The 27,735-nt window shown below is 37.1% G+C and overlaps 2 protein-coding genes across 4 annotated transcripts in view; both read left to right on the top strand.

The window, feature by feature from the left end:
• Positions 1–27,735, top strand: part of LOC105201255 (argininosuccinate lyase) — a 154,500-nt gene that overhangs the window by 116,346 nt on the left and 10,419 nt on the right. For all 3 annotated transcript variants that reach the window (XM_039446419.1, XM_039446423.1, XM_039446410.1), the window contains one exon: positions 15,557–15,756. In XM_039446419.1, coding sequence (XP_039302353.1) covers positions 15,557–15,756 — 200 coding nt within the window. The remainder of the gene's footprint in view (positions 1–15,556; positions 15,757–27,735) is intronic.
• Positions 2,252–3,302, top strand: LOC120357051. Its single transcript, XM_039446426.1, has 2 exons — positions 2,252–2,546; positions 2,677–3,302. The coding sequence occupies exons 1-2, from the start codon at positions 2,401–2,403 to the stop codon at positions 3,026–3,028; spliced, it is 498 nt and encodes a 165-aa protein (XP_039302360.1). The 5' UTR covers positions 2,252–2,400; the 3' UTR covers positions 3,029–3,302.

The following is a 27,735-nucleotide window of genomic DNA, read 5'->3' as shown; positions in this document are numbered from 1 at the left end:
GACTTGCGGAGCCCCTTATATCTTGATTTTGTCTTGACTCCTGACTTAGGGCGCCGTGTAGCGGCGCGGAACTAAGCAAGCTGCGCGCGCGCGTCTAGTGACGGTTGAATGGGTGCACTGGCGATTTCCGAGTTTGAGCGCCGCGTAGCGGAGGCGCCGTGGGATTAGTTAGAGCGCGTGATATATTATAGGGTGCGTTTTGAATCACACTTGAAGCGCGAAGATTGCAATACTAATGCTTTAAAAACGTTCTGTTTTGTCAATGCGCGCATAAAACGCATGAGCTCTTGAGAATTTTAGAACGGTTTCCTGTGCAACCTATGCGTTTCCGTGGGGGAAGTAACTTGTAAGCTACAAAAAATGGACGCCAAATGAAACGACAACAAACATTTAACAGTATCAATTATCACTTTAATTATACTTTTAAACAACGACGAAAATGATAGCTCGATATTGAGCGAGAGTAAAAACGATGATCACGATAATATTTGCATAAGAGATATGCAAATATTATATTGTACCCTCATGAAAAATACACCCAACTAGTGTTTGAAATGACACTCAATTGAGTGTTAACTCCCAAGTTTACTTGAGAGAAACCTTTCAAGAGGTTTATTTGAGAGTTAACACTCATTTGAGTGTCATTTTGAACACTAGTTAGGTGTATTTTTCATGAGGGTATACTAATTGCGAATAAAGTAAAAGGGAAAATAATTGCAACAGAAAAAATTACTGATTACATTTGTAACGACCCGTCTTTTTCCGCGCACGGGGCGGTGCGAGCGCGACGGACTAGGACGCGGAGTGAGGTCGCCAAGAGAACTAGACTTGGTTGTTTGGATGGTATATATAACAGTGCGTTTATTTCGCGGTAAACTATGTACATGTGGAGTGGCTTGGCCACGACGCGCGGACGGACGGATGGCGGTGACGCTCGGACGGACGTAACAAAGCTTACAGGATACGCGCGGACGGACAGACGAGAAACGGAACGCGCGGACGGACGAAGGGTATTTACAGCCGGTGTTTGCCGCGGTATCGGAATAGATCTATTGACACGACTCGGTTCGCGGAATTCCGGCCTCGAGTTTTCCGAGAACTCGAAGCCGGTGTTGACGCGCGCAGACCGTAGCCTTGCCGAAGGCCGTGGCCACGGCCGTGAATGACGCTCGCGGTGCGACCGTACGCGGATCGTCGCGAAGCGGTTAATACCGCGATGTTCGGCGGTGGTGATCGACTCACGCCAAGAGCCCTTGGTAGAGGCGCGGAACTCCACACTCCAGGTCGTGAGTCGATACACTAGCGGGGACGGCGGATCGGGAATTGCCGACCAGGATCTCCTGGTGGAGCCCAAGGTGGACTTGAGCCCGTTTCTATCGGCGGTGTCGGGAGGCGGACGGCTCTTGCCAAGACTGCTTGGCGGAAGCTAAGGCTCTTAACTCCCGGGTGAGCGCTAGGAGGGCTTCTTCCACGGACAGGAGAGTAGACGGAGAAGAAGACCGCTCGACTCTCGGAGCGGCGGCGCTTATATACCCGAATCTCGAGAGCAGGGACGGTGCGGGGGTACGGAACGGTACGGAATCGGTGGGGGTCTCCCTGCCGCTCGAGATCGGTCCGGCGGTCGCCACTCCGGTCGAGCGCGTGCGCGCGGAGATCTGTCACGCAGATCTCACGTGCGGATGCGTCAACGCGCGCTACGCTGGTATTTGAGTGTATTTTCGGCGCTATGCGCCAGGTTTCTGCTGTCCGGCGGTTGTTCGGCCGGACAGCCCGGAACGGTGGACGGTCCGAGGGGGGAGCGGAAAGGCGGTTTGTTACACATTGAACGTGTAATTCCCAGTTACTCAAACAATGCATTTAAACAGCATTTCAGGTAAGCATTTTAATATAAACGTCATTAAGTTTAATATAAACGTTCAAATCAAAATAATTTTCATTTGGTTTTGATAAATTTATTTCACTTATACAAACGAAGTTGTATAAGTGAAATAAGAAGAAATTCTTAAAAACTAAACTTTGGTTGAGGTATTATTTTTCGCAACAAATTCTTCATTTTTTTAGGAGGAAAAATGTTTTCACATTTAGATGCAAGTTAATATCATTTATTATTAAATTAATTTTTAATTTAATAATGTGCAGTTATATTAATTCTTGTTCAGCTTTTAGAACTATTTTAACCAAAAAATTTATTTGGTGTGCAGTTTAATGAACTTAAAAAGGTATATAAAATTACATAATAAATATTAGTACTAAAATCTTGTTATGACCGTTAAGGTACTTCGTTTATATGATATTTGCATATTATCAAAATCATATTATGTTGTCATATTATATTGAATAAGTTCTCTATTATATTTTTTTGATAGTACTTATGCCATAACCTAATGTAAACATTCTAGGATGCTTCTGACAAAAGTTGAAGTAATTTTAACATTGATCGGACTAGCGCTAAACGTGACAAATACCGCAAGTGGCAGAAAACCTATATCAGCAGAAAAACAAGTGCTTATTGCTTTGTGGTTTATGATTACTCCTAATTTGTATAGGTAAAAATCTTATGCTTTTATGCTTTGAATTTATATACACTATTTTTGTTTCCTACATACGTAATCATTATCATTACTGCTATATCGTTTGTTACAATTTTTTTATTTTGTATTTTTTGGTTTATTGTAGATCCATTTGTGTTAAATTTGGTGTAGGCAAAGCAATGGCGTTTAGAAGCGTAAGACGCGTTACTTATGCATTACATTGCATCGCACCTCGATTCATCCAATGGCCTGCCAAGGTTGCCGATAATATAAATAGTGAAGTTGCAAGAGTTCGTAGCTTCCCTGATGTAATCGGCGCCATGGGACACATTAAGATTCGAGTTCCACCAACAGATTCAGCTTTATACATCAACCAAAAAGTTTCCCGTCTATCAATCTTCAGGTTGTTTGTAATTTGCGTGGACTTTTTACGCACTGCTATGCAGGTGAAGTCGGATCAGTACATGACGCTCGGATTTTTAGAAACTGTCCAGTGATAGGTTTTCTAAAGAAACCTGAAGTGTACTTCCCAAACAATTCCCACATTATTGGAAATGGTGCATATGCAATTCATCCGCATGTAATGGTACCGTTTAGAGATAATAAACATTTGACAAATCGTCAAAAAAATTGCAAAACAATGTTATGACTATCGGTGTCTAACACGATGAACAACATCAGGTACAAATTCACGGCAATAACAATGACTTGGGAAATGCTAAGAGAATAACAATCATGTATGCGTTGCAAATGAAAATAAATGAATAATTATTATTGAATTTCTTTGTATTGTAAATATAAAGAACATTAATGTCGTATTTTCATGTTCAAAATATGCTTTTTTAAATACATTTTTTAAATTACCTATTTAAAATAAATATCTAATATTATTTTGTATCAATGAGTTTGTACAAAGAATTTTGTATTGTATATTTTTTTAATAAATAAACATTTAGGTTATTAAATAAATGTTTGTTTAAGATTATTCTTTGGTTTTATGTTTAATAAAAACTTTTTTTTTATTTAAAAAAATTTTATAGGTTTTTTAACATTACCCATTTCATACTTTGAAATAAAATGTAAGTATTTGTACTTGCGCATTAACTAATTATAATAATAGTTGCAAAAATAAAATCTTAGTTTGTTTCTGTCATTTTCAGTCATGGAACTTAAAATTTAATGTTTAAAATTTAGATATAGCTTAAAACTTAATGTTTAAAACTTAGATATTGGCACGTGAGTGTTGTTTTGTTTCCGTTGAGAGTTATGTGCTAGAGTGTAATGTATGAATGCATAAGTGACTATGTGCGTGTGTTGTGTTACTATGGAAGTGTGATTGCCAGTGTATGTGTGGGCGTGTATGTGTAGTTATGTATAATTGTATCTATTATTACAATTCATGTGTAAACTCTGGTGTTAGAAATAACAGGTCTCTCTCTCTCTCTCTCTCTCTCTCTCTCTCTCGTTTAGCCGGTTATTATTCTGGGCTGCGACAAAATTATTCACTAAGGAGTCCTTGACCGGTCCCTCTTTGCTGCTAAGCATCTCAAAAGCTCTTCTGTCTTCTTTAAAGCGTCCTGGCTGTTGTCCTTTTACGTAGTTTTTTCCCATCTGCGCGTCTCTCTTCACACGCCCTTACCACGAGCGCGCAGCATCATCTCTTCTACTACGATCGGCCAAATAGACAACTCGGCCATCCTGCTAAGAGTGAGTCCTCTCACTTACAATATGGTTTATAGTAGATTTTGCGTAATTTGTTGTGATCTGCAATTATCTGCGCTAATTGCTCACAATTTACACAAAGGTTATAATGTGATTCATGATGTGTTTTGCACAATCTGTCATAATCTGCAATTATCTGCGCGATATCTATTGATATCTATTCATAATCTGGGTTAATTGCTCATAACTTATGCAGGAATTTCAATATATTGCAGTTCATAATAGATTTTGGGCAATCTGTTATTATCTGCAATTATTTGCGCAATATCTATCAATATCATTCACAATTTGTGCTAATTGCTTATAACTCACGGGGGAATAATAAGATTGTTTGAGTCTTACATGGTTTGTTACGTTCTGCCATTATCTGCACGATGTTTATCATCACTATTCACGATCTATGTTAATAGCTCATAACAGCTGAAAAGGATTAATGCTGGAATGCCGAAGAATTTAGGAGACTTTCTCAAACATGTTAATTATTTTATTACCCGTTACATCATGGCGCGGACAATTTGTTATAGAATATTAAATAAATGATTGATACATAGTAGTCATTTGTACTCTGTTTTACTCATTGTGACTTTCATCACGGTCGTTATTATCACTATCACTAGTTGGGTCGTTGAAAATAAGCCAAGAGTATAGTTTATCAATTGCGATTACATTTTTATAGCGTTTATTCCCTTTTCGCATTATTGGAGTATCTTTTATCAAGAATCTATCGTTCGGAAGATTTTCTTTATACGGTATGGGCCCTGAAATTTAGCTATTAACTTTTTTTGGTTTTCCTAGTGTTGCTTGATTTATCTGAGTTTTTTCAATTCTCACTAAGTCGTCAATTTTATAAATATTAAGCATCTTTGCTTATTGAATCTTTTCTCCGCTTTGCGTTGTTGTTGTTGTACTATACGACTGGTTTCTGACCTCATTTGTGCTAAATTATTAACATTGACGTGGTCGCCAGTCGAGCAAATTATATTGTTAATTATATTTACAGAGGTGTTCATAAGTTTGCATTCGAATAACAGTGCAGATGGACTTTTTCGGTTGATTTATTAATAGTGGTGTTTATAACTAATTGTATTTTGCCTACGTACTCGTTCCATGCGTTATCCTTTTTTGTTATGACAACGGGCACGAAAGGCGTCAATCACAGTTCGATTAAAACGCTCCACCTGTCCATTCGCCCTAGGAGTAGCAACTGCATTTAGCACATACTTTATTCCGAGTTCTTGCACGAAGGATTTAAATTTAATGTTAGTGAAGCACGTTCCTCTATTTGTGATAAGACGATTGTACGAGTGTACCAAAATAGCTAAAATGTTCTTTGAAAATTCTGATTGCTGTCGTAGATTTAGTATCTCGAACTGCTTTGATGTTAATGTATTTTGTAAATGCATCGACAATGATCAATAGATACATATTGCTCCTCCTACTGCAAATGAAGAGACCGAGATGGTCAGTGTGTATAGTATGGAATGGTATATCCACTTTCGGGTGTATTGAGTGAAGGAAACCTTTTCTACTGCCGGGCGCCTTGTGATGTGCACATTCTAAATACGCCGACACGTAATTTTTAGAAACCTACGCATTTTCGGAAACCAGAATAATTCTTTAACACGCAATAATGTTTTGTCGAATCCAAAGTGTCCTGCATTATCATAATTTATTTGCAATATTTGCTATCTAACTTCTTTCGGTACTACCCATCTAATTTTATCATCTACTTGCCTATACACGTGACCTTTCTTTCACGTGAACTTATAATACTTGTTCACTTCCGATTCTACTTTGCATTGTTCTAAAATCGTTTTGATTTTTCTTAACTCATCGTCTGCGCTCTGAACTGTAACTATCTAATGTTCTACATTTATTTGTAACGTCAAACGCGCATTTCTTTTTGTCTATATTTGGTTTGGTAATTGGGTGTCGACTCAGCGCGTCCACGTGTTTCATACGTGTTCTCGGCTTGGAGTCGATTTCACAATCGTATTCCTGTAACTGAATCCACCATTGCGTGATGCGTGGTACAAGGTCACGTTTAACTGACGTTGTTCGCAACGCGTTACAATTAGTAATTATTTTAAATTTTAGTCCTAGCAAATAGATACGAAAGCGGCGCAAGGACTCAATGACGGCAAGCGTTTTCAAATCGTAGGAATGCCATTTTTGTTCCTCTTTTGTGGTTTTTTGACTATAATACGCGACTGGTTTTAATGCTCCTTCAATGTTGCGTTGCATGAAAATACCCGCAATTCTTATTTTAGACGCGTTGGTGTGTAATTCCGTTTCTAATTTGGTATTGTATAGTGCCATTACGGGTCGCTCAGCTAGCTTTTCCTTTAAATAATTAAAAGCTTCTATCTGTTCAGTTCTCCACTTTTATCCTGATGTTTTCTTTAAGAGGTTAGTGAGTAGTTGCGCTATTATTGCAAAATCCTTGACAAACCGCCTAAAGAAACTCGCGAGCTCAATAAACTGTTTAATTTCATTCACATTTCTTGGGGTGGGAAAGTTCATGATCTTTAATTTCCCGAGTCGGATCCCATTCTTGCTGACTTTAAACCCTAAAAAGTTGACCTTTTCGTAAAAAAATTTACATTTCTTTAAATTTAACGTTAATCCGCCATTGTTTAACAATTTCAAGACTTTTTCTAGGCGCCCTAGTCCCTCCTCAAACGTACGCGCCGGTATTAAAACATCATCTATGTATATCAGAGCGTACTTATTTTTTGCACTTACTAAAATTTAATTCATAACTCTCTGAAACATGAAGAACGCGTTGGCCAACCTGAACGGCACACGTTTGAATTGATATTGCCCGTCCGGGATGACAAACACAGTTTTATCTCGTGACTGCAACGCTACGGGAATTTGAATAGCCAGAGGTATAGATCAAGGAATAAGATAGGATAAACAAGGAATTTTCCGCTAGCAAGTCCATTTTATCATCTATCAATTGTAATGGATAATATTCTTTTCGCGTTTTGCAGTTTAGCAACTTTTAATCTACGCATAGTCTTTTCTCCCCTGTTTCTTTTTTACAAGAAAGACTGGGCTGGCGTATTTCATTCACAAACTATATTCACATCGATCATTTCTTGCACCATCCTTCTCACTAAGTGACGTTCCGGAATTGAAAGTCGGTACGGGCGATACACGGTGGGTTTCGTGTCCGTTAGTTTTATTTCCATTTGCGCGACGTTTGTAAGGCTTAAATCCTTTAAATTTTAAGAAAAACACGCTTTGTATTTTATTAACATATTCTTTAATTTATCGATCTTGTTGCTGGTCAATTGATTACTGTAGTCTAACACCGAATCAGATTCTAAATCTTCCAGTTCTAGAATTCGGACATCCCTGTACTCCCAAACGGGTAAAACTTGTGTAATGATGGTTGCTTTACTTCAAGTTTGCTTGTCAAGAAGTGATGCTTAAAAGCTTAGCTCCTCCCCCCCTCCCCCTTCGTATCTCGTATTTTCCTAGTAATAGATAATATTCTTTTTTTATGTTTTCCCTGAAAAAGCCTTTCACGTACACGTTTCCTGAATAGTTTGCGTCACAATAGATTAACACAACTATCGTTTCTCCCAGTTGTGTTTCAATATCCTTACACAAACTAAAAAGTAATTTAGCTGGTAGTTCCAGTTTGATTATTAATGATTCTGCTGTTTTGATTATAATAATTCCAGGTAATTTGGTGAAATTTTGCCCTACTAACGCTCCATATTGAATTGTATTGTCACATACTATATAAGCATTGTTTCGACAACATCGCCAATTTCTATTAAAACAGTGGTTAATCCTAATGGTATCACAGCGTTTCCGCCGATTTCTCGAAGGACAGGCAGGCCGTCGACCGTCCACGATATTCTTATCTTAATCGTCTTGCTATATCGCATTAGAGTGCATTGACTACCCAAGTCAACAGAGCCCAACACCGGTTATCTATTTATTTTCAAATTCATCATGTATTTGTCACTTATGTTATCTACTTTAATTAACATTACATCATTTTCCTTAGTATCACTCTTTGAAACGCCAGTCAATAACCTAGAGCACTCCGTAGTTAAATGACCCAACTTATTACACACTGTGCATTTTTTTATCTTTTTTGTACATTTGAAACCGTAATGCTTTTGCTTGCTACAATTGAAGCAAGAGATTGACGTTGAAGATAAGGGCTTGGCCGATTTGGGTTCATCGCTTGCAACATTAGCGTTATTTTTGTTTATGGAAAGATTTGCTCCGCTATCTTGGGTATTTTTCACCCTATCCGTTTTTTGCGCTTGCTGATTTACTAAATGGAAATATTTTAAAACTTGTTCAGGCTCCGTACATTTTACAGCTTTTGCACCTAAACATAACGAACAAAACGTAACGATCATCTAATCTGTGTAACAAGCAATCTATGGCACGTTTGCCTCCTATTTCTAAACGATTTAACATATTTATTTTATCATAAAAGTAGAGTTCCAACAATTCCCCGAATTGAGCTCTCCGCGCTAACATTTTACTTAATAGCTCGGTATAATTATCTTGGCTAGGAAACAATTCAGTTAATTTAATTTTTTATTCAGCCTATGAAAACGACATTGTTGGCAAGGACTTAATACTAAGTTTTGGTCACTTCAATGAGTTTCAGCATAGCGTAATGCACTATCTGATTATTGTCTTATTTATACATCCTAGCACACTCTTCTACTTTATTCAACCAATTGTGAATGGTTTGATTCGTACTCATTGAATCAAATTTGGATATTACGTTATCTATTATGGAAAATTTATTTACCTCTGGACGATTATTAATGAATGTTTTTGCTAATTTGGAGAGAAAAAATTGAGTACCACCATTGTTCACAATATTCCATTCTGCGTTATCATCGGGCGGTGAAGTTTGACTAGCAGCGCTTGATTCACGCTCCCTTTGTCGTCGGCTGCGGCCTCTGCTCTTACAACATCCAAGACTATAGCTGCGGCTGTTATTCTGTTCGCGTCAATCACAACGAACACGTCGTCGTCGAGGTTCTTTGGAAGATTCTTTACTAACTTCTTGTTTGGCACGGTTACTGTGGTCGCCACTACGTAGGTTATGTTCACGTGAGCGGCTTTTGCTGAGGTTATGTTCACGTGAGCGGCTTCTGCGTCGTTCCTTCCTTTAACCCTTATCTCGGCCGTTTCCCAAAGCGGTGTTAGCAACCACACTCAACAAGGTAATCCCACTTCTAAAGCTGTTAGAGTTAACAGATCTCTCTCTCTCTCTCTCTCTCTCTCTCTCTCTCTCTCTCTCTCTCTCTCTCTCTCTCTCTCTCTCTCTCTCTCTCTCCCTCCCTCTCTCCCTCTCTCCCTCTCTCTCTCTCTCTCTCTTTCTTTCTCTCTCTCTTGTTTAGTCGGCTGTTATTCTGGGCTGCGACAGGATTATTCACTAAGGAGTCCTTGACCGGTCTCTCTTTGTTGTTAAGCATCCCAAAGCCTTCTTCTCGTTTATTTCTTTAGAGCGTCCGCGCTGTTGCTATCTTTTTAAGTAGTTTCTCTCCGTCTGCGCATGTGCGCTTCTCTTCACATGTCCCCACCACGAGTGCGCCGCATCATCTCTTCTGTCACGATTGACCAACCGCCTTTACACTAGTATCACAAAACAAAAAATATGACAGAATATAAACAAAAAATAAAACAAAAATAAAAATAATATCAACCTGTCAAAAAAATAATGAAAAAAATAAAACTAAAAACGTAAAAAAAAACTACTTTTTCTCTAAAAACGTTTATAAAATAGACACTAGTAATGTCTAAATTTGTAGTTGCTCTTGGTGTCTTCTTTCTCGATCAAGTCTGCTTTCTTCACGCTTCTCCTCTTTTCTTTTTGCTTCTTTTTTTTTCTTCTTTTTTTGCGACCATATTAACAAGAACTTTTTCCAAAACGTGTTCTGTCTTCTTTTTTTTCTGTAAACTTATAATGAATAACATAAAAATTACTATTACATGAAAGCACGTATATAATACAGATATATAAATGTTTGTTATTTAAAAATGCAATGTTTTTAATTATGTATTATGGAATTTTAACCGTTTACGCTAAACGTAATAATTAATTTATTAAAAACTTTCAAATGTATTTTCTGTAACTTTTTACTAAAAATAAATTTAAATAAAAACTTTAAAAGAATATGCATATTATTGGACTTACTGGAGATAATTTTTAACAAAAAATACCAGAGTTCACGGCTCCTAAACGAGAATACATTCATACCCGACTCCCAATAAATATACTTTTAACAACGACAGAAAATCTATGTAAGAAATCAGAAACAAATTAAGATTTCATTTTTGCAACTATTTTTATAATTACTATATATGCAATTATTGTTATTAGCTAATGCATAAATTCAAGTACTTACTTTTTACTTCAGAGCATGAAGTAGAAGGTAAATATAATAACAATTCTTTGTTTTGAGAATCCACTGGACCATCACTCGTCGCAGTCGCAGGAGGATGAGTCGAGGTCTTATCTCCGAGTATTGAATCCAAAACCTATAGTTACATATCTTTATTGTACAACAATGATAATAATATAGAAATTATCTTTTTGCACTCATAAATATACTGCATGCAATAAAATGCAATGTGTATAATAAAATATATATAAATACATCTGAGAAAAATAGGCATTTTATAATACATTTATTTACATAAACTTTGTGTAAAACATTCTTACCAAATAGAAAGTCCAACTATTCCTCTGATTGCCGCTTTTTTTATTTTGTTCAACAGTTTTTGTATGCACGCTTCAACCCTGACATTTTTGACGTGCATTGTTGACCTGTTATATTGTACGAAGAATTAGTCTCTTTCATAGAGGTTAGGTAGCAATGTCAGCCCAAATTTTATTATTTTGTTTTGCTTTACTAAAAAATTCTTCCCTTTCTCTGTAAAGTTTAAGCAAGAGGAATACTGCCTTACCTGGCAACAAAAAAACCTTTGTTTTGTCTAAAAGCATTAAAATAAAAAGTAGGTAGTTATTAGATAATAAAAATATATGATATTATGTTTAAGTACACATGCTTTTAAACAAATTAAAAAATTAATTAAACGTTGATTACACAAAAACTGTTGAATTACCTGAATTGTTTTGATCGACAGCATTTCCACATAGCACGTAATATTGCAGTGATATTACAGCAATATCACTTTTTCATTGCAATATTACAAATAAAATATTGCAGAAATATCATTGTGATATCACAAAATATTATTGTGATTACAGTAATATCAAAATCCGCAAAAACGCATGACAGTAATATTACTGTGATATTTCACAATATTTCTGTGATGTTTATGTGATATTTAAATGATATTCCAAGAAATTAAATAAATAAATTATTTTAATTTCTTTTATTTTTATTGTTATTCTTAATATTATTTTCATATTATTATTATTGTTATTCTTAATATTATTGTTACATGTAATATATATTAGACATAGAAAAAAATAATTATATTTATTAAAGCAGAATATAATAATGTAAACGTAATAAATGTTTAATTTACAAAAAAATATCTCTTGTGTTTTTTTTTCATTTTTGTTAAATAAGATTTAATTTGAATTATAATTTTAATTTAGGTTCAAAATTAAATAACAATGCAAAATATTGTTTACATGTAAAAATATAAAATTTTATGTAGAACAGCGTTCCACACACACGTCACGTTAGGAAAAGAATCAGAACGAGTATTCGTCTCCAAATTATAACACGCAACGGTTTTCCTTAAAATTTCACTGAAGTGTGAGCTAGTAAATCGGCCACGATGGCGTCTAGATATAACATATTACACTCGACTCACGAGAAGGTCTTCAGCGGCGCGGTCACCTAGCGGTTATGCCAGCACTCACTTGTTTGCGTGGAGTCTTAGACTGCGGTCCACTTAGCGCTTCAAACGCTACAGAGCATTCGTAGCATTAATATGGCTGGTCCATTTGACGCTTCGGAACGCCCCTAATAGCTCTTATTACGTCATCAATACGTCATCGTTTTCGCTCTCGATTTGCTCTAACTGCCTCACCTCGGGAGATGGGTTAGCTGGAGCGTTTCAATATTTGGCGGGAAATTACGACTTGAACCGTATTTCGATTCGCGCTGAAACCGCTATTGACTTCATCAATAGTTTGTTTGGGGCCGTATTTGTATTCATACATGTTTAAACATGATATATCAATTGACAATAAAAAGGAATTATTATCATTAACTTTCTTTGTTTCTGCTACGCGAGAAAAAATAAATTAAAATTATGACTTTACCTGAAATGACTCTTGAATTCCATAGCAGTGAGAGATGGGATAATACATTCTACATAACCTTCAATTTTAGGCGTTCTTCGTTTTCTTTGATTCATAACTCATTAAGCAAAATTCTATTTCTTCTTCCTCATCATCATATATATAAGATATTATATCGTTGAATGTATTATAAACATTTACTAAAATTGGAACTGATTCCATTATTAAATTTGGATAAACCGCGGCTAATTGATTCAAGTGCTACAACTGCTACAAACTGGTCCACTTGTGTAGTGATTGTAATATTGGTAACACTAGTGGACCGATCATAGCGTAGCGTTTAGAGCGTAGCATTCAGAGCGTTCAGAAGTACTAAATGGACCGCAGCCTTATACACACGGCGGGACCGCGGCTATGCACGCGCTTGCTTGTTTTGTCGTATGTTGTGACGATCGGTGACCGAGCCGCAATATTATATACATACATATAATCAGTGAACATTGTAAAATACCTAATTAATGGAATATATATAATCATATTTTTTAATAGAATTGAAAAAGAAAAGTAAAGTCTAAAGAAAAATTTGTTAAAAATTCAATATTTTAATTAACTTGAAAACTTTTACTGTGGTGTATAATAGTCTAATTAATATTAATAAATAAACTATTTTACAAAATAATGTACCGAGCAGTAAATATTAAATGATGTAAAAATGTATATTTTTTTTAAAAACTTCTAAATATACCTTAAAATATTTATTGCCAAGTGAATAATAAATGTGTATTGACAAAACTTTTTGTAAACATTTTCTTTAAAAAAATTTTTTATGATAAAAATTTTTAAAAATTAAAACCGATTTTTGTGCTCCTGTAAAAATTATAAATGGCAATAAGACAAATACAAAGAATTTTCTGTAATTTTTTAATAAAATTATTATTGATCAAATAGTAAAGAAAAAATTAAATTAATAGATTACATAGAAGAGCGTACATTAGTTTATATATACAGTTTAAGGGATAAACTAAGTTAATATCTTAATTAATAATAAAGTTAATTAATTCTTTTTCTTAACTTTTACTTTTTTTCACAAAAGAGCAAAGACATTATTATTTTATTTGTAAGTTGGTTTCTTTTATAGGATACTGAAATTACCAAGATAAGGTCTTATGCTACGCTGATGCTCTGTTATGCATTTCATGTGCGACAGGCCTTATTCATATAGTAAATCAAAACATCTTCCACTTGATTTTATTTTCAAGAGAATTTATCAGAAAAATTATTCTACTGTAATAGAACATTGGTGAAAAATCTCCGCCTTTTATACCATTTATGTGTTTCCTTTCTTACGAGAAATAGAACGCCATAGCAACCATCTAGTGACAATTTTGTGTACTACTATACGCAGAAAAAGAAGTGAAATTTGTGACTATGACTGCATGGTTAAGAAAATAATTATAAGGGATGCATCGGATAGTGATTTTTACCGGATAGCCGGATACCGCAATAATACTACTGTAATTCATTATTCTACATAACGTCTTCACAATTACGCGTTAAATTTAATAACATTAAATGAAAAACATTATTTTTTAAAAAGTAAAATATTACTTATTTTTAAAATATAAATTATAATATAAAAAAAATTCAACGAACAGCTAATTAATTGAAATATTCAAATTATTTGGTTACGTTTTAACGATGTGCAAACGACGTATCATATTTTCTGCAATTTTGTGACCAAAACAGAACGTCTCTGTTTCGTCTGGTGCAAGCAGGGCATAGTCTAATCCTTTACAGCACAGAAAATTGCAGCAACATTGCAGCAATGTTGCAATGTTTGCAACATCTCATGGCATATGCCAATAATATTCCGGAAACATTGCAATATCATAATTTTTTAATAAAGTAATGGCAATAAAGAGCAGAATATTCGCGTATAATAATATATTAATTTAACTCATCCATAATTATTCATCCGCATTTAGCAAACTAAAGTCGGGCGACGTTACTAAATTTTCCGCTAAATCTCTACATTCCCTAACAGCACAACCGTTCTTATGTCGACTGTAAATCGACTCATCCAAGTCAAGCTTTCAGAGTTGACTGCAAATCGACTTTGCATAGACGTCTGCAGACATCCTTCAAAAGTTGACTCTAAGACGTCTAGAAAAAGGCATGCGGTCCCGTGGTGCTGTGTGCATCATAATATTGTTGAGAAACATAAATATTTATATCAATAGACGAAATAAGTTTAAATATGAAGAAACCTTGATCTACATCCCAATGAACAAACAATATTTTTTAATTGTTTTTTTAATAAAAACTTTTTTATATTTAATTTAATTATTGTGTTATATTGATATATATTTTCTCATTGCATTCTTATTTAAACAAATAACTGAAAAGTTATTCCAGATGCTATTCTGCATTTGCAAAATTAGTAAAAAAAACTATAATTTTATATTTATTTATATAAATGTTGTGGTTTAATTATACATATTTTATTTTTTTGATAACGTATGTACATTGATTTGATCTATTAATTATATACACATATCAGCATAAAGTATTCACAGTATTCACAGAGTCAAATTAGCGTCCAAGAATTTCAAAGACGGCACAGAACCTTTATCAATTTTCCCATTTGCTTCGGAATCGGAAAATACGAAATACAACGGAGATCTAGTCGGAACTATATTTTGGTGAAGGATGAATCACTCGTGCCAATTGTTGCATGGGTTTTTATACTCGGCAATTAACACATTTGGTTTATTTTGTCCCTCATCGGAACGCTTCGGTTATCTTGCTCGAATCTACGCGCGTCGGCGATACATACAGGCACGTAGATGTTGGTTTATGATGCGCGTGCGCGCGCGCTTACAATTGTAGTAATTTCTTGTTTCCTGGAAAGCGATAAGACACCGAAAACGATGTATTTGGAGAGTACATTGTTACATGTACACTATATTTTGTATAATGTACTAAAGTATTGTATAAATTATAAGTTTTATTTCCTTTTTTGCAGCTGAATTCTTATTTTGGTCATCTTTGTCGACGGTGCACTTAAGCCGTTTCTGCGAGGATTTGATTATGTACAACACTCAGGAATTCAATTTTATTAAATTTGCTGATAAATATTCTACTGGTAGCAGTTTGATGCCTCAGAAGCGTAATCCAGATTGCATGGAATTAATACGCGGGAAAACTGGTACTATATTAGGAAAGGTTTGTCAATACATATTTAAAACTTTTATATCTTTTATTTTAAATTATATAACTACATCATAACAGGCACTTGCGCACCATTTTTTATTGTTTCAATATATAAAAACGTGTTTTAAATGCATACCAAGCAGAACAGGGAGTCATCACGACGTCAAATTAATGTCAAAGTGACTGCAAAATGATCATTAAAAGTCACTTTTTAATCAATTACAATTTACTTTGATGTCATTTTGACTTGTTGTTCTGCTAGGATACTGGTTTCTTAAGGAGAGAAGGTCATGTAATCGGCCGAAGAAAAGCTGAATTTCATAAATCTTTTTGCAACACAAAACTTTTAATGAACTGTCCATAACTTTTCTCATTTATCTTTTTATAATTTGTAGATGTAAAAAAAAAATTTTTTTAACCAAAATACACTTAACAGAAAAATTGAGGGATCTATTCTGACTCCGAAAAATAGGCGTAATTCAAGAGAGTGTAACTTTGTCAAAAACGATCGTAAAAAAATTAAAAAAAAAACATTTTAAAGCTTGAAATTTCTAGTTTTGAGATTGACAAGTCATTAAATGATTTAGATAGTTTACGAAGGATTACGCGGATATAAATGGGAATGCGTTAAATCTCAAAATTTTTTACAAACTTTGCAAAGCTCTACGACGCGAAATAAAAATTGCACGCAAATGCGGTTTACAGCATTCGAAAGAGTGGATCGTTAGCTTTAATTTGCGTTTTTGTTGAGCTTTGTACGATTTTTTTTTTTTTACTGAGTTAGGCAACATTAAAGCAAAAATGGCCTCTTTTACTTCAATGTTAAAACAGTAAATAAAAATCGTACAAAGCTCAACAAAAACGCAAATTAAAGCTAATAATCCACCCTTTCAAATGCTGTAAACCGCATTTAGGTGCAATTTTTATTTCGTGTTGTAGAGCTTTGCAAAGTTTGTAAAAAAAATCCTACAAATGTCAAAATCTTATAAAAATTTAACTAAGTTGTACAGCGTGAAATAAAAATCACACTTTGTGGGAAGTACAAACTCATTACGTGGAACAAGTTATCTAAACATGTTTGAATTAAAAACAACTAATCACAGCATGAATGTTAATCAAACAATTTACTCATTGATGGATATTATAATAATTTTACTTATTTATTAATTTTATATTATTACTGGGATTATGTTTTACCCTGTAATGAATTTCTACTTCCCATGAATTTTATCGTAACAGACTTTACACCTAAATAACTCATAAAATAATGCTCCATATGTAAATAGATGACTTAAAAATTATTTTTAGTGGCTGGTTTGCGCTGATAAATTCTTCCTTCACTGATCTTCCTGGTTTGAATATTTACCTTTTTGAGTGAGAATGCATATCATTTTCACAGATATGAGTCATTCTAAACATTGTCGTGATTCTAACATTTTTTTGTTTACCAGTAAAGAAATTTTTGTAAATTACTAAGTTTCTAATCAAAAAATGTTGAATTGGCTGCCTTCCTCTTATTACTAAAACCTTTAATTAAAATTTTGACTTATATATGTCAAACGTGAAAAGCACTGTGAAATGTGAAGTATAAATAAGATAAAAACCTTTGTGGAATATAATCAAATTAAAACACTACAAAACGCGTGATATCAATATAAAATTACCTATTCAAAAAAGGTAAAAAAAAGGCGCCTATATGTGTGCGCGCGCCTAAAAATCTTTATTTTTTTCAATTAAAATGATATGTAATAATATTTTCTACAAAATTTCTTATTTAAACCTAAGTGGTGTTTAATAATAATAATAATAATAATAATAGTGGAAAAAGGGCCGTAGCAAACAGCCGCCAGTGCATCACCGCGACCTAGAGAGATCTATTGTAACAATGCTCTAGCTTAGAGTTGCGCCAGAGTCGAGTCTGTTGAAGAACCTTACGACCCACCGGGGATCTAGTTTCCTAATCTGGTCAGGGGTGATGAGTACCTCCTCCATGAGTTCTTGTCTAAGATGGCCGACGACCGGACAGTCACACATGATATGCTCAGCCGTCTCGGCCGTATCCATTCTGAAACGGCAGCCATCATCCTCAACCATGCAAATTGTGTTTAGGTGATATTTGAGTTGTCAGTGGCCAGAAAAGAGACTTACCAGGGTGATTAAATCTGTTTTATCCGGGGAAAGAAAGTCCCGTATTTTTTGGGGCGAGTATGTTATGAACTTTTTGGCCTGGGTCAGTCCAGTCGTGCCGCTCCAGTATGAAGATTTTAGTCCGTCCTCCCAGTTTATTATATGCCTTAAGTGGTATTTACTTAAAATAAATACCTTGAAATTGTGTAATCTAATAAAAATGATATGCGTTTCTTTACAAAAAAATAATAAATTAAAGAATAGTGAGCTCAAGAGCCACGTAGGATGTCAGGTGCAAATAAATAACGAAAGACTTCAATGTCAAGCAAACGTTTCGACCTTTAATAACGGTCTTCTTCAGTGATAATACAAGTCTATAACAAAACAATCTAATTAAAAAATGAATTCGTCGGAATAAACAAATAAAAATCGAAAAATTAAAATTAAAAACAAAGTTACCAAAAAGATAGAGATTACATCTTATTATAGCGTCTTAGCATAATGATATTGTGAATAACCTCACAGAGCGTGTGCCGAGACAAGAGTTTTGTGAAACAACATCGATTGGTTGCTAACAAATAAATAAATAAATAAATAAGAAAATGATGTTAAAATGATGATTATAAAGCTTGTGGCATACAACAATGAAAATAAATAGTTATAAAAGAAGAAGTATAAGCGGAATATAAGTAAAAAGATTCTAATAAATAAATAAGAAAGCTGTACAAGTCATTAGATATAAAATTGTAAAAAATCATTTTAAAAGTAATGTAATTCAAAAAAGGAAAAGAGGAGATAAGTCAAAGCGAAAATCAAATACAGATTACCTCTAAGTACCAAAACTCGTGTCACAGCCTTGAGATGGGATGTTACATCTCGGTGAGAATAGATACAAATAATATAGACCAAAACGAGATAGCCTCGGTGGCCAGAACGAAAGGAATAGAAGGAGAAGGGGAGATGAACTTAAGAAGGGGGAATACGCTCGAGGATAGGAAGATACGCATCCGAGAGAAGTTCGGTATCGCTTTGTTTATTGAGTCCGTGCATTTGATTTTTGATGTGTAGCATCTCAGATATAGATCTTTTGACATAAGATGGCTCCTTGTCTAAAATTTTTACGTTCTCCCAATCAAATTCGTGATTTTCTCCGATGCGATGTAACGAAATAACTGAAAGAGAACTGGCCTTCCTAATGTCTGCTTTATGTTCGCTAACTCTTGTTTTTAATTGACGTTTCGTCTGTCCCACGTAAGAAGAATCACAGTCCTTACAATTAATTTTGTAGACCACGTCATTACAAGAAAGACGCTCTGTATGATCTTTACCTGTCGTTATAAATTTATTAAGTTTAGAAGGGATTGTGAACGCAACACTGCAGTCAAACTTACATGAGAAAGACGAAAATTTCTCTGATACCGACTCAATGTAAGGGATCGTAAAAAATCTTCTAACACGTTTATCCTCAACGTAGGTGTCATCTTTATAAAAAGGGATAAACGTGAGGATAAACGTTTTAGAAGATTTTTTACGATCCCTTACATTGAGTCGGTATCAGAGAAATTTTCGTCTTTTTCATGTAAGTTTGACTGCAGTGTTGCGTTCACAATCCCTTCTAAACTTAATAAATTTATAACGACAGATAAAGATCATACAGAGCATCTTTCTTGTAATGACGTGGTCTACAAAATTAATTGTAAGGACTGTGATTCTTCTTACGTGGGACAGACGAAACGTCAATTAAAAACAAGAGTTAGCGAACATAAAGCAGACATTAGGAAGGCCAGTTCTCCTTCAGTTATTTCGTTACATCGCATCGGAGAAAATCACGAATTTGATTGGAAGAACGTAAAAATTTTAGACAAGGAGCCATCTTATGTCAAAAGATCTATATCCGAGATGCTACACATCAAAAATCAAATGCACGGACTCAATAAACAAAGCGATACCGAACTTCTCTCGGATGCGTATCTTCCTATCCTCGAGCGTATTCCCCCTTCTTAGGTTCATCTCCCCTTCTCCTTCTATTCCTTTCGTTCTGGCCACCGAGGCTATCTCGTTTTGGTCTATATTATTTGTATCTATTCTCACCGAGATGTAACATCCCATCTCAAGGCTGTGACACGAGTTTTGATACTTAGAGGTAATCTGTATTTGATTTTCGCTTTGACTTATCTCCTCTTTTCCTTTTTTGAATTACATTACTTTTAGAATGATTTTTTACAATTTTATATCTAATGACTTGTACAGCTTTCTTATTTATTTATTAGAATCTTTTTACTTATATTCCGCTTATACTTCTTCTTTTATAACTATTTATTTTCATTGTTGTATGCCACAAGCTTTATAGTCATCATTTTAACATCATTTTCTTATTTATTTATTTATTTATTTGTTAGCAACCAATCGATGTTGTTTCACAAAACTCTTGTCTCGGCACACGCTCTGTGAGGTTATTCACAATATCATTATGCTAAGACGCTATAATAAGTTGTAATCTCTATCTTTTTGGTAACTTTGTTTTTAATTTTAATTTTTCGATTTTTATTTGTTTATTCCGACGAATTCATTTTTTAATTAGTGCGATTGTTTTGTTATAGACTTGTATTATCACTGAAGAAGACCGTTATTAAAGGTCGAAACGTTTGCTTGGCATTGAAGTCTTTCGTTATTTATTTGCACCTGACATCCTGCGTGGCTCTTGAGCACACTATTCTTTAATTTATTTTAATTATAAGAGCCTTAACCCTTGTTTTATTGTTTTGAAAAAAATAATATTTGTAATATTTGTATTCTATAAAACCTTATTTCAATTTAAATGGTCTTTACTTAAAATAAATATCTTGAAATTGTGTAATCTAATAAAAGTGTATTTCCATTAAAAAATCTTTCATCAGTTTTAATTCAAGTGATTGTATTTAATTTTATTAAGTTTCAATAGAATATATAACATTTAATTTAAAAGAATTAAAGAGGAAACAGTATAAAATGAGAAAATTTTATTAAAATAAAAAATTTTTAATGCATAAAAACATGGCGCTGCTAGATAGAAAAAGCAATGAAAAATATTGAATAACTTTTATACCAAACCTAATTGCTCCTATCTTTCTATCATCATTGAAAATCTCCCAACCCAAGTGGTACTTAATTGAAACTTAAAAATATATTAAAATTTTGTAATATAATTTATCTTAAATAATTTATATGTTACGTCTGGCGTTCAAATTTTTTTTTTCTTTCTTTCTTTTCTTACGCCATTCGATAATATTTCTAAATCAAAACATTTCTAAAACAGTCGCGTTAACCTATGAATTTATTTATGATTTTGGAAAATTTCTTTTGATATTAATAAGCGCATAATTAACTAATATATCGGATTCATTCGGCAAGGATGTGTCGATTTTAATTTAAAGAATGCGCGAATATTAAAATTTAAAGAATGCGCCCGCAAGCGCGTGCGGCCGTACAGCGTTCCCAAACATTCGACGGCGCGTGATCGCGCGGCGGATTACGGCCGCCAGCGGAACGCAGTTCCCCCCTCGCCCCCGCGCGGGCACCACCAAGTGTGAGAGCCGGCGATAGCCGCGAGGGCGCGCCGCAGCGCCATTTTCGAACCCATAACCACCTTCGCGCGTCCGAAGCATATAAAAGGAGCGCGCGCGGAGCATTTTTTGAACAAATTGCTCTGGACAGTCGGAGTGTGCGCTTGACAGGCGGCCAGCCAACGGTAAGACTGGCAGAGGAATCCTAACGACGGGACGATTATTCTTGCAAAAACGAGGCAGCCGAGGAATAGCATCGGGATGTCCCCTTCTTCATTACCTCTCCTTTGTAGGCAGTTGAACCACACTGAGCTTATGCTTGAGTGCGGCCTCGGCCTAACCTACACTCCTTCTCTCCTTCTTCGCGCTCCCTTCCTCAGATTGGTCGCTGCGTAATTTGCTTGCACCACTACCTTTCATTTTTCCTTTTTACCCTGAGAGGTGTGTTTCTGTAGCGGCTGGTGACTTCCCCTTCTACCTACCGCATAGGCGGAGGAGTCGAGGAGTCGAACGAGCGCTAGTTGCTAAGCGCATCAGTCTGTTGTCAGACCGGCTTTTTTGAGCGTCGCTTAACTTGCGATATATACCGTAGTAGTATAGTATCTGTCTGTATCTGTTCATACGCGTGCGTCTTGACTCTTGTAGCACAATACAATAAACTCTGTTTCCCTCATTAACCGTGCAGCTCAATTAATTACGAGGCCCTAGCCCTCAATTGGTGACCCCGACGTGATTCGCGAACGTCGAGCTTAGTGCGCGGTTTCGAGAATTTCCTCGACGAGAGTCGTGCGTGTCTTCCGTTCACGGGGGGACACGCGACGGCATTTTTTTTGCCTGTTACAGAACGATTCCTCGACACGACAGGAGAATTAGCGCATATTCATTGCGTAGTGACAGTGACCTCGAGACCGTTATTGCATCATTGCTGTTATTACACGGTCATCTCGAACTCGGTGCGTGATTGGACGAGGCAGTAGGAATCGCCGTGCCATTTGACTACACGGTTCCCGCCACATCGTTGCTGAGGCAGCCCGTCCCCCGGGATATCGTCCCAGGCGAGGTTGTTCCAGATTCATCGGCTCGCCTCATCGTGTCCAACGGATCATCGCAGCTCTTCGTAGCCGCCAAGATCGCCGCACCCCTCGTAACGTTAACGTTTCATTTATTTATACTCGGTTATCGTTAACGAAATTGCGTCAACGTAGCCGGTATTTAAAATTATCTCCCAGGCGAGGGAAGCCCTAGAAAACTTTGCACGTTTGTGCACGTGTCAACGTGCTGACATATTGCGTCATCGCGCTGACATATTGCGTCATCGCGCTTGTTAAATCTTGCGACCGCTATTTTTCTTTGTCAGCCTACACATTCATATTTCGTGCGTTCTCAACGTTGCGACCGCCATTTTTCCTCGTCAACCTACACATTCATATTTCGTGCGCTCTCAACATCGCGACCGCCATTTTCTTTTGTCATCGCGCACATTTTCATTTCATGCGTTTTTAACGTGTTTACCGCCATTGTCATTACTATGGCTGAGGAACAATCGCGCGTAGAAGCGTATCGCGTTCCAAAAATTCCACCTTTCTGGAAAAACGCACCAGAAACTTGGTTTATCCAAGTCGAAGCATCATTGCGCGTGGCGAATATTACCGTAGACCGTACTAAGGCCGATTTTCTGCTAACCGGTGTCGACCATGAAGTAGTCTCACACGTCACCGACTTAGTTACGGCAGACCCACCGCTCGAAAACTTATATCAACGATTAAAGGAACGCATTTTATCAGTTTACGCGATCTCTCCCGAAGCTCGCTTGCGTCAATTGTTGAAAGGGCAAGTGTTAGGCCGGCAAAAACCATCGCATTTGCTCAACTATATGAAAAATCTCAATAATGGGCAATGTAGTACCGCGGTTCTTAAATCATTATTTATCGAACAATTGCCTGAGACACACAAAGCCATTTTAGTCGCGGCTAACGAACCGGATTTACAAAAGCTAGCCGAAATTGCGGATAGGCTAGCAGATATTAATAATCCATCTACATCCGTAGTGCCGTTTGTCGCGACGGTAAATAAAAACAAACAGCGTGACACCGATGCCCCGTCCAGCATCGAAGAAAAATTATCCGTATTAACCAAACAACTCGCCTCTTTAAACAGGGAAGTAACAAAACTTAAACGGCGACGTTCTGTGTCGCGAGGCCGTTCCCCTGAGGCATCCGCAAATCCCAAGAAACCTGACAAACAGTCAGATATTTGTTTCATTCACCGCAAATACGGAGAAAAAGCGACCTCCTGTCGCAAACCTTGCTCGTGGCAAGCCCCTAAAAAATCGGAAAACTAAATTCCTCTCCCCTTGTTCAGACGGTCCGGGGAGACGAAACAACGCAAAGCCGTCTTCACGTGTTCGATCGCGTTACCGGCCGGCAATTTCTTGTCGATACTGGCGCGGAGATATCCGTCGTCCCAGCGTCACTTAACGACAGAAAAATGCTGTCGGACGTTAAGTTATATGCGGCTAACAATTCAATAATCGACACGTTTGGCAAACGTTGCATTACTCTTAATTTAGGTCTCCGGCGACCCATAACGTGGAATTTCCGCATCGCTTCAGTGCCGCATGCAATAATCGGCGCCGACTTGCTTAAAGCATATCAGTTAGTAGTCGATTTACACAAACGCCGATTGATCGATAGCAATACTAAGCTCTCTTCCGTGGGCAAATTACGGGTCGTGCCGGAAGTTAACATTTCAACGGTCAACCGCGAGTCTACTTTCGCGAATATTCTTTCCGAATTCCCGGAAATAACAGGGACCAATCAAATGATTCCCTCTAAAGTGCGTGATGTCGAGCATCACATTTTAACTACGGGCCCGCCCGTCGCGGAACGTCCTCGACGTTTACCCCCGGACAAATTGAAGGCGGCTCAAGCCGAATTCAAACGACTTACGGAATTAGGCATTTGTAGGCCATCCAACAGTCCGTGGGCTAGCCCCATCCATCTCGTTCGTAAAAAGAACGGTGATTGGCGCGTGTGCGGCGACTATCGTCGTCTTAATTCAGTGACTATTCCGGATAAATATCCCATTCCGCATATTCACGATTTTTCCGCCAACCTAACCGGCAAATCAATCTTTTCTAGTCTGGATCTGTGTAAAGCGTACCACCAGATTCCAGTAGCTGAAGCGGACGTCCCCAAGACGGCCGTTATTACACCCTTCGGTTTATTTGAATATGTTCATATGACATTCGGTTTGCGCAATGCTGCGCAGTCTTTTCAACGTTACATCCATCGTGCTCTCAGAGATTTGGATTTCGTTTTCGTTTATATCGACGATATCCTTGTTGCATCCTCCTCTGTCGAGGAACACAAGTTGCATCTTCGTTTAGTCTTCCAAAGACTTAAAGATTTCGGGTTATTCCTAAACCCTTCTAAATGCATCTTAGGCGCGAAAGAGATAATCTTTTTAGGATACTCAATCAATCGCGATGGTATTAAACCAGTCCCTGAGAAAGTGGCGGCTATTCAAAATATACCCAAGCCACGTACAGTCGCTGAATTACGACGATTTTTAGGCGCCTTAAATTTTTATCGGCGTAGTCTTCCCCACGCAGCCAGCGTGCAATCTCCTCTCCATGTTTACCTTAAAGATTCGCGTAAAAACGACAAGCGCGAGATAACATGGACACTCGATGCCGAAACCGCGTTCGTTACAGCAAAAACTGATCTGGCCAACGCGGCGTTATTAGCGCATCCTTTCGCAACCGCGAAAACTCGGTTGGTTACCGACGCTTCAGATTTCGCGATGGGAGCCGTACTCGAACAAAAATTTGAAAACACGTGGAGACCTTTGTCTTTCTTTTCAAGAAAATTCACGGCTTCCCAAAAAAACTACAGCGCTTACGACCGCGAACTTACCGCGATTTACGAAGCGATTAAATATTTTAAATACTTTTTAGAAGGTCGTAACTTTAAAATTTTAACCGACCATAAGCCGTTAGTTTACGCGTTTCATCAACGCTCAGACAAAGCCTCCCCGAGGCAATTACGGCAACTATCATTTATCGCACAATTCACCACCGATTTAGAACACCTTCCAGGTTCTAGCAATGTTGTTGCCGACAGCCTTTCGCGCATAGAGGCACTCCGTCTACCCGTCGAATTCGAATTAATCGATCTCGCCGCGCGACAAAAAGAGGATGACGAACTCAAGCACCTGCTTACATCTGACTCATCTTCTCTTAAACTTAAAAAATTTATTTGGGGTTCCGCTAACACTGAGCTCTACTGCGAACTATCAGGAGAATCTATTCGTCCTTATATTCCGGTATCTCTTAGGAAGCAGGTTTTCGACCTGTTTCATAACCCCGCGCATCCGAGCGCAAAAGTCACCGATCGTGTAATCAGACAACGCTATATCTGGCCTAATCTACATCGCGACGTCGCGGCATGGGCAGCTAATTGCATCGATTGCCAGCAATCTAAAATATCTCGGCACGTAAAACAAACGCCTTCTCACTTTGTCGCTCCTGACGGGCGTTTCGATCATGTCCATATGGACATTATCGGTCCGTTGCCATTAAACGGTAATTACAGATATTGCCTTACTATTATAGACAGATTTTCGCGTTGGCCGGAAGCTATCCCGATTACCGACATCACGGCACAAACAATAGCTAAAGCATTCCATGATCATTGGATCACTCGATTTGGCGCGCCAAAAATCCTGACCACGGACCAGGGAGCGCAATTCGAGCTTTTCACAGCTCTGTTATCTTTGATAGGGTATAGACGTATTCGTACTACGGCTTACCACCCTGCCTCTAACGGCATGATCGAGCGCTGGCACCGCTCGTTAAAAGCAGCTTTAATGTGTCACGGGACATCAGATTGGGTTAACATGCTCCCAACCGTTCTACTCGGTTTGCGAACCCATGTACGTCTTGACACCCAGGCCTCTCCGGCCGAGTACATTTATGGTACCACTTTACGAGTACCCGGAGAATTTTTCCTCCAAGATGACTTCACACCAGATCCCCAGATCTTCATAGATGACTTTCGTCAATACATGCACCAAGTTAAGCCTGTCCCTGTGGCTCACCACTACAAACAGCGCGCATTTTTCTTTAAAGAATTGAACTCTTGTTCACACGTTTTTCTCCGCAACGATGCAGTACGGAAACCTCTGGAGCGACCATATTCAGGTCCCTTCAAGGTCCTACAGAGAAATTCCGAAAAAGTTTACACTATTGAAGTCAATGGCAAATCTCTTAGCGTTTCGGTAGAACGTTTAAAACCTGCGCATTTTCTATCAGATATTAATCAACCGCCTTCAGCGGATATACCCTCTACTTCGGTTCAAACAAACGAGAATCCCCCTTCCGTAAAACCTCAGCGTAAACCAATCAGGACGTATCCGGGTAAAAAGCGCGTACGTTTTAATTTAAGCGGTTCGTAATCCTTTAGCGCCAGCAATAATCTTAAGTTTCATTGTACTCCGTAACTTTAAGTATTACTTTAAGTCCAGCGTTCATATTCATTTTATATTATTATGTACATCTTACATTATTTTATGTACCAGCGTTTACTTTAAATGTAAATCACTCATCTTCTCTCCAGTCGCTGACACTCGGGGGGGGAGTATGTAGCGGCTGGTGACTTCCCCTTCTACCTACCGCATAGGCGGAGGAGTCGAGGAGTCGAACGAGCGCTAGTTGCTAAGCGCATCAGTCTGTTGTCAGACCGGCTCTTTTGAGCGTCGCTTAACTTGCGATATATACCGTAGTAGTATAGTATCTGTCTGTATCTGTTCATACGCGTGCGTCTTGACTCTTGTAGCACAATACAATAAACTCTGTTTCCCTCATTAACCGTGCAGCTCAATTAATTACGAGGCCCTAGCCCTCATTTCCTCGAGTTGCGCGCGACCTGGTGTCATGCTTGTGTTTGCGGCTTCTTCGCCATCTCTTCTCTCTTCCTAACCTCTCTCCCTTCTTTAAAAATCCCACTGGCATTCTGATTTATTCTTCGACACTCGAGTACACAAGATTTAAAATTTAAACTAAAAATGTTTAATTTTAAATCAGAATTAAATTCAATCTTAAAATTCAAGATTTAAACATTTAATAATTTGAAAATTGTAACTTTCAAGTTCACTCCGCTGTTCCACACGCCACATTCCTACGCTCACGCTCCTCTCTCTCTAATTAACTTAATATTTGGAAAACCGGTAAGAATTTATTTTTATTTCTTTCTTAATCGAAAATTTTATTAATTAACAAAAATGGCAATCCTTTACAGAGCAACATGGGTAGGAAGACCCA

The sequence above is a fragment of the Solenopsis invicta genome, chromosome 1, assembly GCF_016802725.1.
Source record: "Solenopsis invicta isolate M01_SB chromosome 1, UNIL_Sinv_3.0, whole genome shotgun sequence".
NCBI lineage: Eukaryota > Metazoa > Arthropoda > Insecta > Hymenoptera > Formicidae > Solenopsis > Solenopsis invicta.
The sequence above is the reverse complement of the archived record's forward strand: the minus strand, read 5'-3'. Positions and strand labels throughout refer to the sequence as shown.

Coding starts and splice junctions, on each gene's coding strand:
- LOC120357051 (XM_039446426.1), top strand. CDS start 2,401: ATGCTTCTGACAAAAGTTGAAGTAATTTTAACATTGATCGGACTAGCG. Junction 2,547..2,676: donor ATTACTCCTAATTTGTATAG/GTAAAAATCTTA, acceptor GGTTTATTGTAG/ATCCATTTGTGTTAAATTTG.